This window comes from Phyllostomus hastatus, unplaced genomic scaffold (genome assembly GCF_019186645.2).
Source record: "Phyllostomus hastatus isolate PE091 unplaced genomic scaffold, TTU_PhHast_1.1 phas_contig_210, whole genome shotgun sequence".
NCBI classification, from domain to species: domain Eukaryota; kingdom Metazoa; phylum Chordata; class Mammalia; order Chiroptera; family Phyllostomidae; genus Phyllostomus; species Phyllostomus hastatus.
Window position 1 is genome coordinate 26,711,286 of NW_025333737.1, and position 18,035 is coordinate 26,729,320.

Consider the following 18,035-nt stretch of genomic DNA (forward strand, 5'->3'; position numbering starts at 1 on the left):
TTCTGTTAGATGCTTTCCACGGTCCTTCCAGCCATTCTGAAAGCTCTGATGCCTATCCTCAGCTTCGGGTGGGTGCTGTGGATTAATCCAGTCCCTTCCAGGTATCTCTGTTATGGAAGGGAAGGAAACAGTCTTGGCAGGAGACACCTAGAGCAGTCAAATTCATCAAGACAGAAATCAGCCCTGGCTGGTGTGGCTCAGTGGATTTGGCGCCTGCCTGTCAACCAAAGGTTTGCTGGTTCGATTCTTGGTCAGGCCATGTAGCTGGGTTGCAGGCCAGGTCCCCGGTGGGGGTCTGCAAGAGGCAGTTGGTCAATGCAGTATCTCTCACACATTGGTGCTTTTCTCCCTCCCTCCCCTCTCTCTAAAAATAAATAAATAATATCTGCAAAAATTATTTTTAAAAGAAAGTAGATGGTGGTTGCCAGGGGCAGGGGAAGAGGGGAGTTCATGTTAAAGGTACAGAGTCCCGCCCTGGCTGGCGTAGCTCAGTGGATTGAGCTCGGGCTGCCAACCAAAGCATCACAGGTTCAATTCCCAGTCAGGGTACATGCCTGGGTTGCAGGCCATGACCCCCAGCAACCACACATTGATGTTTCTCTCTCTCTCTCTTTCTCCCTCCCTTCCCTCTCTAAAAATAAATAAATAAAATCTTTAAAAAAAAAAAAAAGGTACAGAGTCCCAGTTGGGAAGATGAAAAAATTCTAGAGCTGGACGGTGGTGATAACTGCAGAACAATGTGAATGTGCTCAATGTAACGGAACTGTACACTTAAAAATAGTTAAAATGGTAAAGTTGGTCATGTATACTTTACCACAATAAAAAATGAGTCATCCAAAGCATCACATCATTTTAAACGATTACTCAAAAACACTACCAACCCCAAATGTATCTACTTTAGCATGTACTTCTTTTCTTATAATATGACTAGTTCCAGTTCTAACTCAAACATATTTTCCCTAGTGCCCACAGGTAACTTTCTGAACTCATCTGTGAAACTGGCAAGATAATGCTCACCTCACAAAGCTGTGATGCTGAACTAGAGAGTGAGTAAAATGCCCCCCCAACTCCTAACCCTAACCCCCCAACCCCCGCCCCGAGCAAGTCCCTGCTCAGGACAGGAAGATTTATAATTGTTTAACCACCAAATAAATGCATCATTTCTAGAAGACAGTGGTGCTTGTGTCTCCGCCAGAGCCCCCCTAGGTGATCTCCCCACAGGATGGGGCTGTCAGGGTCCCTGTGTGTGCAGCGGGGTCCCCAGAGAGCCAGGCCCAGCACGGACACTGCCTCCCTCAGATGTGATGCCCTGACGGGAATTGAACCGGCGTCCCTCTCAATCCGCGGGACTCCCAGCCCACTGAGCCACACCAGTCAGGACACAGGCCTAAGGGTTTTGATCAATATAAATATTCCACTCCCCGGGGATGAGCTCATGCTTTGCCTGCTCCCAGGATGCTGTAGGACACCAAAAAGCCGTTTTTGTCCTAAGATTCCCTGGGGCACACGGATATCTGTCCCCTTCTGTGCTACCTCATAGCCCCCGGGAGGTTACAGCTACTAAGGGTGATCTCCCATGGTGGAAAGAGTGACATTAACATTAAATGAAATCACGTCAAACTTCTTGCCTTGTGCCTGGGACACAGCAGGTACTCAATGTATGACTGTCCCTTCTGTTACTTTCTTTTGCTTAAGGAGCAAGAAAGTGGTTCGGTTCTCTCAGATGGGGATGTACCTACCTGGGATAGGAACAGTATGCAGAGGCATCACCTCCACCCCGTGGACCGGGTACCCGAAGGGGAGGTTGGGCGGAGCCAGCAGCGGCGGTGGGCGTGGCAGCCCTTCCCTGCATGGGAACGGAGCGTTATTGGCTGCCCTGACACCCGGCGGCCCAGGTTCATTCCTGAAGTAGCGCCTCCGCTCAGAGCCTGGTGCTGCCAACAGGGGGAACTGGAAAGCAGATTGTCTCCCTTTCCCCTCCATTCCCCCTCCTTACTCCCAGCCGCTAATTCCACAAGGGAAATGAGGCAGTCTACAACAAAGCGCTTAAAAAAAAACAAAACAAAAATCACGGGCTGGGTGGAGGTGGGTAAAGGGGAACGTCTGTAATGGCATCAACAATAAAAATGAAAATCACGACCAGCAAAAGAGAAACAAAATAACCAGGCCACGGGGGCCCAACCCTGAGGCTGGCTTGTCCTGGCGAGGGAAAGCCAATAGTAGTTGAATTCTGAGGAGTTTTGTACACCAGTTGTTAAATACAGCCATTAATAAAATTTAAACTATATACACTTGAGATGAAATATAATGTAATGCCCAAAAAGGTAATAAACACTCAGAGCACATCACTTCTGAATTATTTCACGATCCCTGCTCTTGAGGTGATTACCATCTGTCGGGGAGTTTGTGCAGAGTAGATATTACAGGACGGCGACCTGCTGCGGATGCCTTCCCAGCTGTGCACTCAGCGACATCGGGTCCGTGGCTGGAAACCTACCAGGGCGTGGCGACTAAACCACGGAAACTGGCAAACACGGCAAGCAGCCATCAAAAGCTTCAAAAACCCATTGTTAAACGTTCACCACCACTGTTCGTACCTCCCCCCTAGCATGTATAAACAGACTCTCACACACGAATACTCCCCTTACTTTTAAAAACACACATAGTAGTAGCCCTGGCTGGCGCAGCTCAGTGGATTGAGCACAGGCTGCGAATGAAAGTGTCGCAGGTTCGATTCCCAGTCAGGGCACATGCCTGGGTTGCAGGCCATGACCCCCAGCAACCGCACATTGATGTTTCTCTCTCTTTCTCCTTCCCTTCCCTCTCTAAAAATAAATAAACAAAATCTTTAAAAATTAAAAAAAAAACCCACACATAGTAGTACCCTGTACAAACCTTCTGTACCTTGCTTTTTTGTCATAATAAATGATCGAGCTTCTTCCCCATTGGTGTGTCTAGATCTACTTGATTCTTTTTAATGCCTGAAACACTTTCCTCCAAACCGGTTGTCCTCCTTCCAGAAACCAGCCACACCCAGGCCCTTGCCTGAAGTCACACATCACTTCGTGACCCATTATTCATTCCCTTCCTGACTGCCAGGCCCTGTGTCCAACACGGGCAAAAAAGAAAATAAAGCCCCAGGCACTGACACAGAACACTAGGAACTTGCTTGGTAGCACAGGTGAGGCCAGCTCCGAATGTCACTATTTTTTGAAAGATTTTATTTTATAGAGAGGGGAAGGGAGGGAGAAAGAGAAGGAAAGAAACATCAGTGTGTGTCTGCCTCTCAGGCACCCTCCACCGGGGACTTAGCCCGCAACCCAGACATGTATCCTGACCGGGAATTGAACCAGCGACCTTTCAGTGTGCAGGCTGGTACTCAATCCACGGGGCCACACCAGCCAGGGCTGAATATCGCCATCTTCTTGACTGTTCCTTTTTCATTCCCAGAGCTGGAAGTGATTCTCCCTTCTATGTTGTACCACGTTACTCCTTCTCACCGCTATTCAAATCTTGAGCTTTGACTTCAACTCTTGAGTTCCACAGTTTGCTGGCTGCAGTGCAGGGCCACAGACGGCCCGCACTCACTCAGTGCTGGGTTCAGCCACTCTGTGATTATGACGGCGCGCGGTGGCTGTGGAGGGAATGAACACGACTCTGGAGGAGGGCCACTGATTGTATCTTCTCCATTGTGCCGCAAGCTTGTTGAGAGCAGGATCTAGATCAGATTTCTCTTTGTGCCTAATTCAGTGTCTCGCTCAGGGTGGATGTTCAGTGATTTTCCATCAGCCGATGGAGAGATCTGAGGCACTGGTAGGAAGTGGGTGTCTCTCTGCCCAGCTGCTTCCCTGCTGTCACGAGGCCTGGCTCACACTGATTTTTATATTGGGCTCTGTTTTCCGTTGCTGTTGCTCATACCTGAATTGTCAGGTATCATTTCAAGAGAGATGGGCGTGTCCACAGGTGAGGGAGGGGCAGTGAAAGACAAGGCCAGCTCCTTCCCTGGTTGGAGTCACGGCCTTGTTATAATTCCTGCTCCCCGGCTCTCTGCAGACCGCACTCCACCCCACACACCCACGCCTCCCTGTCTCACCTCTCCCATCCCCTGCCCTCCCTCCCCACCATGCACGTCTGGCACCTGGCACAGCTGAGGTGTTCCCTGCTTGACACCGCTGTGCCTTCTTCCTCTCAGCGGTCCCCTCACTGCCCAGGACAAACAGAGCCATCATCCTACACAAACGTGCCCCAGGGTTGCCCCCCAACCACCTATTTATTTCGTAGATGTTTGTTGAACCCTACTCTGTGCTAGGCGCCTCAAGTCCCACCAGCGACCTCTCAGAGACTCCAGCAGTGGGGACCGTCCCGACGGGAGGTGGACAGAGAGGGTTAGGGAGCCCAGGTTCTGCTTGGCGTGAGAGGTTTTCTCATGGACTCATGGATACTTTGCTTATCATCTCTACTATCCCACTGTATCATCTCATTGGGGCTACAAACCTGGTACAGTTTTAAGCCCTTCCACGCATCAACTCTTGCTCACAAAAATTCTAGGGACTATTATTATCGTCAATCACAGAGGAGGTTCAGCCGCTTGCCCAGGGTCCCCTAGCCGGTACGCGGAGGGTGCCGGACCTGAACGCAGCCCGTCTGCCCCACTTGGCCGCACTGCTCACTACTGAACCCTGCCGCTCCGCACACAGCTGGACGGGGCCAGGGTTCGAATCCCTGCCGGAATCGCCTGCGCATTCCACGGGCTCTCTGACTTCAGTACTCCTTCCTGCTGCCGCTGTCATCTTTCTTCTGGGGAGAGTGGTCCATGTGTTTGCAGTTGGAGGGGTTAGTGGCTGATTCCCCAGATCAAACCTGGACAGAGCCCAGTTCGCTCCTCCTCTTCCGTGACTCACCAATGAGGCTCAGTTCCCCCACCGGGGACTGTCCCACAAGCGGGCCCGGCCAACAGCTCCTCCAGCCGAACGAGCGCGCACCTTCCGCCCCACGACACCGCAGCTTCCCTGCATGCCCTCGCCTCCACTGCGGCTTCCTCTCCGCAGAGGCCAGCGTGAGGCTTCACAAACGTGTCTCAGATAACCTGTCAGCCTTCTAAAGTGTTGAATTCTTTGTACTACCCAGAAAACAACAGGCACACTCCTCTTCCTGGCTTACACCGGCCCTCCGGGCTGGCCGCCTGCGGGCTGACACGCCCTGCCTCCCCCTGGCTTACTGGGCTCCAGGGCCCCTCTGTTGTCGGGCCACGGGCTCGAAGGGCCCTCGCTGGCTCTGGGCTCTGCAGCGACTCTTCCTTCTGCAATGCTTTTTCACGGGGAACCCGGGGAGACGCCTGCTTGATAAACAAGCCAGAGTTCCAAGTCGCCTTCCTTCGTGATCCCATGAAATTCTGTGATATCAGATGGCATCCTACCACAGCATTTTAATTTATGTCTCCAACTAGCACTCCCAACCACCTAATACAGAGGTGATTTGTGTATCTCCTCCTGTGCTGTGTATTGCCCGTGAACAACTATAAGATGATGATATTAATAATAAACCACAACACTAAGAGTAGGTAGTATTTTTGCTGTGCCTCTACGTTGTCAGGACCTTTTTCAGTTTCTAATTCTTTGCATGTTGATACCATTCACTTACAATAAACCTCTGAAGGAGGCATCCCTATTACAGTTTTTCTTACAAGGTCCTGACGTCCTACGAGGTTAAGTAACTTGCCATCCAGCTTGTTTCAAAGTTCAAGTCCTTCGTCACAGTGCTATTATTTTTTTATCATAGCACACCTTCTACGATAGCTCATAAATCATTGTTAATTAATCAATTAATTAATTAAAGGGCTTGCCCAGCCCTTATGCACCCTGTTGTATCTTAATTTCACAGCCTGGTCATCCTACTACCTACGGATTTGGTGAGTTCCCAACATCCTTCCCACAAATTCCCTTTTGACAGAAGCCTGACAGAATCAATTTCTGCTCTTTTCAGTCAATAATCCTGCACCTTGCGCACAGCAGGGAGACCGTGTGTTCTGAGTGTAAATGAACAAGACAGTGCAACCTGGTGAGACCCCAAAGCTACCGGCTCAGAGAGCCTGTGTGCTGGGGAGGCTGTGCCGCAGCGCCACACGCACACTCGCAGCCACCGCCGTTCCTTTGCCCCTATATCATCATGAAATGTTTTATACAGGCGAAGTTTAGAAAGCTTCATTTAAGGGCTATTTCCTCAGTTCTCTGTCATTGGTTTGTTCCCGATCGTTCCTCCCAGGGACCCTGCAGGAGGGGAGCTCCTTCCTTCTCTCTTCGAACCCACGCTCTCAGGACAAAGCAGAGAGAGCTTTGGCTCTTCCTCGGGACCCCAGAGCCCTCCCAGCCCACCATACCTCCTCTGAAAGTGTTCAAATTCAGCCTGTCTCCTCGCCTTCACTGCAGGGAGGTCTGTCCGGCTGTAGCCATCCTGAAAGCGGTAGCCCCGGTGTTTGGTTTCACACTGGCACTGGTTTTTCGGGAACAGCCTAAAACGAGCAAGAGAACGGACCATCACTGGGCGGGTGGGTTGGTGGGTGAGAGGGAGCCTGAGGCCTCACCCAGGGTGTCATTCTGAGAATCTCCTGCCCCAGAGGCGCTGCCCTAGTTGGGCTGAGACCCTGGAATCTCACAGTGGTCCCTGACAGAGACACAGGGAGCAGAGAGGAGGGACACTGGGAGAAGGCCCCCTCTCTCGAACTATCCCCTGCACCAGACTTCCTTAAACTTGAGTCACAGGAATGCCAGTGGCATGTCAGCCCCACCAGAAGAGTGGGCTGGAGGGTCAACAAGCCGGCAGTTAAACCCAAGGTTTGAAGGGACTTTGCAGAGTGTTGCAGAGAACAGAGACTGTGCCCTGGAGACCAAGCCCTTCCCTGGTCCCACAGTTGGGAATCATTTCAGCAGCCAACGCTGGTTCAGGAAGGTAGAGAACCATCTGTCGCATGCGTACAAAAGGGCAGAGCAAACCACAGGAGGAGCGAGGGAGACGCCAGACCAAGGCGGAAAAGAGAGGACAGGTGATATCTCACCAGATTCCATCGTAGGTAAAGAGGTCCCTGAGATGTTTCTCAGGTAGAAGCTTCGGCAGGTGGACAGCCTGAGCAGGACGAGGGAGCTCTGGGTGGAAGCTGAACTTTTCGTGAAGGTCCACCCCTCTGTGCATAAACAAAACCAAGCCAGCTCCTAAGAGGAAGACGGTCATCTTGAAGAGCCACAGGAATCTAGAGCTGTTGGGGCACAAAACAGCAAATTCCGTTAAAATAGGTTTTTCCTGATTGGGTATTAAATGAGTTGATTGTGTAATATATAAAGGAAATGTAACTTCAGGGGGAAATGTAAGTTACCTGTATACTTTATACCGTTTATCCAAATTGATTTCTGATAAACTGAAAAAATCAAATTGCAACAAAGAGACTCAGAAAAATCACAACTAAAATAACAGGCAAAAACATTCTAAGGGGAAAAAAATGAGTAAAGTTGGTAATATTAATGTGAGCTCAGTTGAATTCAAGGCAGAAAAAAAAGTATTAAATAGTGTTACAGTCTCCAGGCGGTTCCTCCCCACCTACTGGGTTCGTTTTGCCCGCCGCCTGAGGAAAGATGTCTCTTAATACCAGAGATCAGTGAAAAGGAAAGGAAATTATTATTCATTTGAAATAACACAAACTAAAGTTCCCCACAAATGCACACAGTCCTCCCAGCACCCTCCACGTGGCAAAAGGGAGCACTTCCAAAGCCTCGTGGTCCTGACTCTCACCCAAGCCTCATGGTCCCAACCAAGACACCAAAGCCGCGTGGTCCTAAACAGCCGCGTGGTCCCAAAAAGAGAGACCCCCAATGGCTGCTGTGCCTCCGTTTAAATCCCAGCGCTAATGTTCCTCTGCAGCCCCATTTCCAGCTCCTCTCACAGTTGGCCACAGCTGCCTGCAGTCTGGGCCGGTGTGGCCCTGTGGTGTGGAGCCAATCATCTCCAAGCTCTTCTGGACCCTATTACAGATCCCTACTTGGGGCTCCCCTCTTGGCTGCACCCTGTTACAATAGGACAAGAAGGATCACTTATAATTATCGAATGCATGATCCACAAAACCATCGTAGTGGTCATGAACTTTATCTACTAAATAACAGCACTAAAATACACAAAGCAAACAACTGCAGGTTATAAGAGAAGGATTCAAAATATAAAAATAGCCATAGATTCTAACATTCTTACATCTAACCTCTAACATTTTAACACCTTAGTCCTTAACAGATCGAGTCTCAAAAATATATAAGAGCAATTAAATGATAGAATTCATATTCTGTGAAAGAGTTCTTAGAACATTTACAAAAGTGGCTACATATTTGGACACAAAGAAAACTGTAATAAAGTAGAATTTTTCAGACCATATACTTAACAGTTAATCAGTTACCCACTAAAAACTCCCTCCCTCAACAACATGGAAATTCAAAACCAAAAACAAAAAACTTTCCAAAGCAACTGTTGAATCAAGGACAAGAGCAGAGCAAGAATATAAAGATAATGAAGACACTACATCGCAACTATGGAATATGCTAAAATGATATGAGGAGGACATCTGGAAACTTTAAATACAAATGTCTAATCACAAAAAAAATGGATCAGGCCCTGGCTGGCGTAGCTCAGTGGATTGAGCGCGGGCTGCGAACCAAAGTGTTGCAGGTTCGATTCCCAGTCAGGGCACATGCCTGGGTTGCAGGCAATGACCCCCAGCAACCGCACATTGATGTTTCTCTCTCTTTCTCCTTCCCTTCCCTCTCTAAAAATAAATAAACAAAGTCTTTTAAAAAATGGATCAGTCAAGTAATAAGTTTGAGAAAGGACAACAGAATCAATCTAAGAAAAGTAGAAACAACTTGGTTACAACGCAAGTACAAAGTGATGAAGTAGGAAAAAACCTAAAATCGAATCATTACTAAATCTAAGCACTGAGTAGACAACTTCGGGGAGAGCCGCTGGTTTTTAACCTCCCTTCTTTAAGACTTTTCTTGAACAATGATTAAAATAAAACAAAAACAAAAAAAAGAAAAAAAATGACTTTTCTCCTGAATCCCAAAGATTACACCGACAAGCCTTGTGGGTATTACACGATACTGCCCTGGTCACGGCCGACCCGACCAAGGATGAACGTCTGGACTGGGTCAATGAACCAGATTTCCCTGCCCCCAGGAACTGGGAAGCAGAGATAGTGATTGGCTTATCCTGGGACCCTGAACTGAGAAGAAAGGGGAGAAGAAGAACGCAAAGAGAAGAAAGTGATACACGAGAGAAGCCTAGATCTTGAATACCTAGATGAAAGAGATAACTTTCTAAAAAAACACAAATGTTATAAGCGGACCTCTGAAACAGAAAAAGGAAAAAGTGAGGAGGTCGTTGAAGGCCTATGCAATCCACACTCCTTTCAACAAAGTCCCAGATCCGTGTTTCAAAGGTAAACAGTTCCAGCCGCATTTACAAAACACCTTTACAGGGAGACAAGAATAAGTACTTAGGAGTAATGACGGGTCACCCAAGGTCAGTCGACATTAATTGAACACCGACTGCAGTTCCTAATCTGGGGTATGATGAAGAAGGCATTTTATTTGCTGCAGATAGCTCGACTATGACCCAGCAGGCTGTGAAAACAGGACTATGGTTTGGTGGCCTTGGGACCAGGCCCCTGCCTGCTCTGCCCTGCACTGGGCTGCCCCATTCTGCTCCTGGAAGACGTCTTCGGTGTTTCAGCTTCAGCCTGGGAAACATACTCTTCAGCCTTTGGTGGAAAGGGGAAATGTACTCGCAGGGCCAGACGGGAGCTGACCTATGTAGACAGAAGTCCCTGCCTCTGGCCCAGTAGTTTCTCATTTAATACATTTTCGTTTTTCAGGATGCAATTATTTCATCCGTAAAAAATTATGCTTCTTGTTCCATTATTGTCAGGAACAAGATAAGAATGCCCACTGTGATTACTTAATATCGTCATGAAGGCACAATCAATGCAGTAAAATTAGCTTATAAAATACAAAAGGTATATAAAACAAAGGGAATAACAAGTATAATTTTTTATAGATGAAATAATTGCATATTGGAAAACTAAAATGTATTAAATGAGAAACTATTAGAAATAGTAAGATTTTAGAAGGGTAGCTAGTTATGAATACATTTTTCACTTCCTGATTTTAGAGAAAGAGAGAGAAATACCGATCTGTTGCTCCACCCACTGACACATCCATTGGTTGGTTCCTGCACGTGCCCTGATGCGGATCTAACCCACAACCCTGGTGCATTGGGACCGCGCTCCAACTGGCTAAACTACCTGGTCAGGGCATACATATTTCTAATAATAATTATTAATGTTATCATCTAATGACCACTATGTTCTAATCCTCTGCCAAGAGCTTCATGCACATCATCTCGTTTAATTCTCACAATAACATAAAGAGAGAGGTTCTGTTACGCCACTCAATTAACAGATGAGTTAGCTGAGGCTTAAAGAGGAAAAAAAATTGTTCAGTGGCAAACAGTGGATGCAGGATTTAAAACCACACTACGCCACAGTTTTTTACAAACCAATAATGAGTCAAAATAGAATGAAAGAAGAGATCTAATTCAAATTAACAATGCAAAGGGACAGAATACATAAGCAGCAGAAACTTAAGAAGAAACATGTGGGACCTTTGTGGCAGACAGACTTGTTAAGGTAACCCCCATGAGCCCCATATCCTGACTCTATTTGGACACTTAGCACAAGATTGTTGCTGTTCAGCATTAAAATATGCTTCTCATTAGTATCATGGGCCTCTCCTGAAATCATGCACTCTTAAGCTAGGTCTCCTTTAAACCCATGCCAGAATCTTATTAACATAAGATTAACATAAGAAATTTAGCACTGGTGGGTTATGGCTCAGCAGATTGAGCACTGGTCTGCCAACCAAATGGTCACTGGTTCAATCCCCAGTCAGGGCACATGCCTGAGTTGCAGGCCAGGTCCCCAGTAGGGGGTGCACAAGAGGCAACCACACATTGATGTTTCTCTCCCTCTCTTTCTCTCTCCCTTCCCTCTCTCTAGAACTAACTAAATAAAATCTTTTTAAAAAGAAAAAGAAATTTAGAGAGATTAAGTACCAAAATACCCAGCCCAATGCTTGTGTATTTTTAGTATCATATATAGAATTAAAGTCCCAGGAATGATGAACACACTAGATTTCCTGTGGTTGCTCCCTTCAGTCATTTCAAGCACGGAAAGAAGGGCCTTATGGTTATCGGTCTGCGTGTTTATGTGAAACGCCCCATGTTTGTACCAGTATAATTACATTGATGCAAGCATTCATTTGTGTTGGATTTTAACCAAGTCTTACAGTGATTATTTTTGTCTTTCTAGAAATCTCATTTTGTGCTGTTATAGAAAACCTGCATTTTGAAAATCTGTTTTATGAAAGAAAAAAGAAAATCTACATTTACAGAAGCACCTGTCCTTAATGACTTCAGACAAAAAAAAAAAAAAAAAAACTTTACAGTTACCTGAATGTTTGCATGTGGAGTATAACTGAACAGGAAGGGCCTCGGAAAGAATGAGAGAGACTATTAATATTCTAAATGAAATGCTGCCTTTGTCTTGTGCAGAACATGTAGAATACACCCTTTAGTACATAAATTTAGAAGGTAGTGATGCTTTGTTACTGCAGTTAAAACAAGATTTAATCATGAAATTTTTTAACATCTTGTAATGTTTTTATACCTTGGAAGTTGCTTACCACTATTATTTTTTAAAGATATTTTTATTTGTTTTTAGAGAGAAGGGAGGGAGAAAAAAGATGGAGAGAAACATCGATGTGCGAGGAAACATCAGCCGGTTGCCTTCAGTACCCGCCCCGACCGGGGACCGAACCCACAACCTAGGCATGTGTCCTGACCAGGCATCAAACGGTTTGTGGGACGACGCTCAATCAACTGAGCCACACTGACTAGGGCTTACCGCTATTATTTTTGTTTAAAGTGTGATTATTTTCCCTTTCTTCCCAATTTCTCTTTTTAAAAAAGTGAGCTTCTGGTAATCAATTGAACAGACATTAATATATGCCTTTTGAGCTGTGTAGTGTAATGTTTGGATACTTGCTAATTTGTTTTATGATGTAATTGATAAGATGTGATGTATATTGATATTAGTTCAATCATATATTTATGCTGAGAATGTGTGGTTATAGTTCTTTGGGAGAAATAATGTCTCCACTGTGCATGCATCCCGCTGTTCAACCCTAGTGTGAGAGCTTAAACATCTAAAAAAAAATAATGAAATGCATTTTTTAAAAGATTTTATTTATATACTTTTAGGGAGGGGAGGGAGGAGAAAGAGAGGGAGAGAAACATTGACGTGATGTGCAAGAGATATATTGATCAGTTGCCTCTCACACACCCCCAACTAGGGACCTGGTCCGTAGCTCAGGCCTGTGCCCTGATGGGGAATCAAACTGGCAACTTTTTGGTTCATGGGCCGGCGCTCAATCCACTGAGCCACACCAGCCAGGGCTAAACATAACTTTGAGGTAGCACTTAATGCCTATTAATCACCAAAAGTGATGGGGAACAAAAATGATATATACACACTGTTTTTAGATATTAGGAATTTTTGGTTGCAAGTAATAGAAACCCATTCAAATTATATATATATATATATATATATATATATAAAATGACTATGAATTGTTTCAGTGTTTCATAGTGGACTAAGAGTACAAATAATATCACCTTTCTTTATTTTCCTTACACTAAATTAAAATTGGCTATACTCCACCCTTACTGTGATTGGTGGAAGTTCCAAAAACAGTCTTACCAACTTCCACCTGGAGCCTCAGGGGCAAAAGGGACTTCAGCCTCCTGTGATAGTGGACCATGCAATTCAGATCAACTTTCCCACTGATGACAACGAGGAAAGCTGGACCAAAAAAAAAATCAGCTTGAAGAGACCAGATGGTTGCCTGCATAGTGAATTACTTAGACAGGATTCAAGGGGTAACAGAGGTTAGGGGTGGAGACTACTTTTCCCCTGGATGTGTTTGCTGCTTCCTGGGAGGGCAGGTCATAGGCCAAGCATGCTTTTCTCAGCCTCCTGGGGCGAGAGGAATAAATATTAGAGGTTAAGGTCCATCACTGGTGGAGGAGGGGTGGGGGTTTCTGGTGAATCCCCTTTGACTTGCATGAGAACACCAATGGGCTGCAGTACCCCGGAGAAGGGTGAGTCAGAATCGGATCAGCACTCCCAGGCTTGGTGACTAAGCTTCTTTGAAATGAGAAGTGAAGTGATTGAATTCATCATCTCTTGAGGTAAACGGAGGCAATCCTACACAGCCAGTGCTCTCAGAGCCTAGCAGTCCCAAACATAAGTCATCTGTGGGGTAAGTTGTCCTATATTTCAGATTATTTCCACAAACTATTTTGTAAAGACCATGTTTTTAAGGAACATGTGGAGATAGGATGACATTTTTTTCATATGAGGAATCTTTTTTTTTAATTGATTTTTTTGAGAGAGAGATTGACTTGTTGTTCCACTTATGTATGCAATTCCTGATTGATTCTTGTACGTGCCCTGACCGGGGATGGAACCTGCAACCTTGGTGCATTGGGAAGACTCTCCAACCAGCTGAGCTACCCAGCCAGGATGTAACATTTTTTTTAAATGAGAAAATTAACACAATAAAAATGCAGGGCGTCCAATATTGGAATTATCAGATACCTATTGTAAAATAAGTATTCTTACTCCCCCAAAAAACTGTAAGTTAATGATTGAAAATGTTAACCCAGTATTGAAGAACATAAAAATAACCAGACAGAAGTTTTAGAAACAAAAATAACAGTTATGGAAACTTAGTGAATGAATTTAACAGATAATTAGATAAGATTGGAAGGCGGGTCAGAAGAAAACAGCCAAAATTAAAGATAGAGAAACCAAAGATTTTAAATTATTGAAAGGTAAAGACATAGAGGATGTGGTGAGTACTGAAGTATCGGAAGAGATGAGAATGGGGCAGAGTAATATTTGAAGGAAAAAAATGGTTGAAAACTCTCAAAACTAATGAAAGACTTCAATCTATGTTTTCAAGAAGCTCTGTAAGCCACAAGGAGGGAAATTAAAAAACAAACAAACAAACGAAAAACAAATACCAATATAGTAAAAATGCTGAAAATTAAAGACAAAGAGTCCATCTTAAAAGCAACCAGAGAAGAAAAGAGAATTCTCTTCAAAACAGAATTCTAGCTAACTTTCCAACAGAATCTATGAGAAGCCAGGGACATTGAAATATCTTTTATACCAGCAAAAATAGATATACAAGAATGAAGGTGCAATAAAAACAGTTTCAGGCAAACAACATTGGAGGGAATTTGTTACCAGCATATTTGCACTAATGTAACAACTAAAAGGAAATTATCCCAGATGGCAGGTCATAACAAGAAATAAAAAATGTGAATAAGTGGGTAAAGTTGGATAACTATTAACTGCATAAAACAATAGCCCTGGCTGGTGTGGCTCAGTGGATTGAATGCCAGCCTATGAACCGAAAGGTCACCAGTTTGATTCCTGGTCGGGGCACATGCCTGGGTTGTGGGCCAGGTCCCCAGCTGAGAGCATGTGAGAGGCAACCAATTGATGTTTCTTCTTCTCTTTCTCCTTCCCTTTCCTCTAAAACTTAATTAAAAAAAAACAATAATACTGTTTGTTTGGTTTAATACAATAGAATAAAAATAGTAAAATAGTGACATGTCAGGAAAGGCAATAAATAAACTAAAAGTGTCCTAAGGTCTTTGCATTGTTTAGGAGGAGGATTAAAAATACCATGTAATTTTATATTTCAATAGGCCAAGAGTACGTTATAATCTATAATGTAATGACTATGGAAATAGTACAAATAGTGAATAACTTTCAAGCTAATAGACAGGAAAATGGAATAATAAAAAATAATCAATATCAAAAAGTGCAAGAAATGTAAGAAAGAAGAACATAGATTCAGTAGAACAAACAGAAAGCACTCAAAGAAATGTTATATTGAAATAATCAATCACATAATGTATCAACAATTACATAAACGTAAGTTGATTAAATGCTCCAGTTAGAACACAAAGCTAGTCAGACTGAAGGAAAAATAGAAGCCCAGTTATATGTGGTTTGCAAGAGAAATAGCTAAAATACAAGGATGTAGAAACCCTGAGAGTAAAAAAGAAGATAACTACACTAATTGTAACCAAGGTAAACTTGCTATCTCTATACTAATGAAGTACGCTTTTAAGACAAAAATCCAAAGCCATAAAGAGGAATACTTCAAAGAGAAAATATTCAGTTCAGAACAAGATTCTTATTCTTAACATAGCCTCAAAATATGTGAAGCAAAATATTGATAGAATTACAATAAGAAACAGACAAAGCCACAATCAAGGTGAAAGATTTTAACACACTATTCTTCCAAATGAGCAAGCAAACAAAAAATTAGTAAGAATTTGAACCAAGCCATCAGCAAACTTGATGTAAATGAACATATGTAGGACACTGCACTTAAGGACTATAAAATAGACAATCTTTTCAAATGCATACATAACACTTATAATAATTGAACAAATTCTGAATCATAAAGCAAGTGTCCAAAGTTTCAAAGAACTTAAATAATGTGGGGTATATTTTCTGCCCCACCCCCATGCAATTAAGCAAGCAGTGAAATTCCTGTTCTCCAAAATTCAGAAATATCCTTCTAATTAACCATGGGTCAGAGAATAAATCACACTGGAAATTAGACCATAGTTTGACCTAAGCGGTAATGAAAACACCACATATCAAAACCCCTGAGCAGCAGCTAAGACACAATACTTAGAAATAACGCTGTCCCACAACTTCTGTACCTCCTCAGTTACCCGCTGGTCTTAACCCTGTGCTTTGTCAGCCATTTCCTTAAAAATGCACCGAGCTTTCATAAAACTGGCATTTTAGCATCATAGCATATCCTCTCTCAGTTTCTTTGTCCCGGTCCAGCTCCACTCTCTGCCCACCTTCATCAGCCATTGCGGACCAGGACCGTCCACAGGCTACAGCGAGTGGCAGGAAGAGGCCGTTCCCGTGAGTAAGGAGCCACAGTGGAGAACCCTCCTGAACGCATCGCGATGGCGCAGTGACGTCCCTTTGGCTGAGACGGGGGACTGTGTGGCACACGGACGCTGACGGTGGGAGTGTGGGGACAGTATCTCCAGTCCTGGCTTGAGTGTAAAAACGTATACACTAAGTAGACACTGAAAAGGATCACTTTACCTTTGTATCAGAAAAATGTTTTAGAGGCAGTATTATAAAGCATCGGTGCCCTACGGAGTGGTTTTAATCAGAGGCGGCACGTACTAGACGGAGTTCTAAAACACAGCTAATGTTAGCAGTGGTCCCACGCAAATGACTCCTGGGGACTCGTTAACGCAGGGATGTCCAACCCGTGGCCAGCACCCCACCGGCGGCCCAGGATGGCTATGGATGCAGCCCAACTCCAAATTGTCAATTTACTTAAAACCTTCTTTTTGCTCATCACTTTTCGTTGGTGTTTGTGTATTTAATGTGTGGCCCCAGACAAATCTTCTCCTTCCAGTGTGGCCCAGAGACACCAAAAGGTTGGACGCCCCTGCGGCAGTTTGTATAATATGGAAACACGTGTATGTGAGGCACAGCCTGCTCCTGTAGGAGATTCACCCAAGTGGGGTATTTTACAGCATGTATACAATATAAACATGTATTAGAGATATGTATACATTTTGCAAACATCCGATTTAATTTAGTAAAAATGTACTGAGCCCTCGCTATGTGCCAGACAATGGTCTAGAACACAAAGATGGATCAGGAGTAGACCCCGCCCTGGAGAAGTTCAGTGTGGGTAAGTGACGTACAGACTTATTCCCTCACTCCTTCTCGGCAAGGGTGTATGATTTCCAAGACCCAGGAGGGCCATTCATAAATGAATGGTTAGACCATTCATTTATGGTTTTAGCAACCACGTTGCTTCCAAAGTTATCATTTGGCCGGGGTTAGGTGGTACCTTACAATTGGGCTTTTCCTATTTTTTTTTCAATAAGCTTTCAGCTAAAAAAAAAATTACCCAAACCCTGCAACTAATCGAAATAATGAAATTATTGCTCCAAGTTTCTTCTATTTTGACAGATAGCAGAAAAAGTCACTTGTTCTATTTGGGCATGTAACAGCAAAGATCACTGCGGAAATCAGGTCATAGGAGACATTGTGGCTTTTGTGTTGGTGGTACACTCTCTCCCAGACAATGGGCTCTGGGAGGTCAGCTGCCCGGCTGTGAGCTGCGGGCGCAGGGCCCGGCGGAGAGCAGACGCCTGCAGCCAGTAGGACCCCGCGTGACCTGAAGTGTATCCATCAGCCCCAGCCAAGCCTCCGACTCATTTTAGCTATTTTTCATTAACATACATTATTATACTATCTGGTAGGTTTATGATTATTATTCTTTTTAAAAAACTCTTCACCTGAGGATATATTCATTGATTTTTTTTAGAGAGGGAGAGGAAGCGGGAGAGAGGAACATCAATCAGTTGCCTCCTGCATGCCCGGCGGACTGGGGACCAAACCCGAAACCTTTTGGGTGGACGACGCTCCAACCACTGAGCCACGCTGGCAAGGGCTGGTTGTTATTCTTAATGACTGAATAAATAAATAGTTTCCAATGTTCTCAGTTGTAATAGGAATAGATACAACCCACATAAGCAAAAACAGTTTGGGGACCTCAATCATTTCTAAAGAGTATAAAAATCTAAGTTCTAAGCAATTGCTGCAGTTAGTGTTAAGTTTTAATAACATATATGAACTTCAGATTGGCATATTTTATTACTTATGCTTTAAAACAGTATAAACTGCCAAGTATAATATTTTGTTTGGTATATGAGGATTTTAACTCATACTTAAAGTATTTTACCCAACAACCTGAGTATCTTTTTTTTTAAAGATTTTATTTATTTATTTTTAGAGAGGGAAGGGAGGGAGG

The 18,035-nt window shown here is 44.2% G+C and overlaps 1 protein-coding gene across 2 annotated transcripts in view; it reads right to left on the bottom strand.

Moving 5' to 3' along the window:
* B4GALNT2 (beta-1,4-N-acetyl-galactosaminyltransferase 2) overlaps positions 1-18,035 on the bottom strand; it is a 38,899-nt gene that overhangs the window by 18,617 nt on the left and 2,247 nt on the right. For both annotated transcript variants that reach the window (XM_045837035.1, XM_045837034.1), the window contains exons 2-4: positions 7,052-7,249; positions 6,377-6,508; positions 1,740-1,846 (exon numbers count right to left, since the gene is read on the bottom strand). In XM_045837035.1, coding sequence (XP_045692991.1) covers positions 1,740-1,846; positions 6,377-6,508; positions 7,052-7,249 — 437 coding nt within the window. The remainder of the gene's footprint in view (positions 1-1,739; positions 1,847-6,376; positions 6,509-7,051; positions 7,250-18,035) is intronic.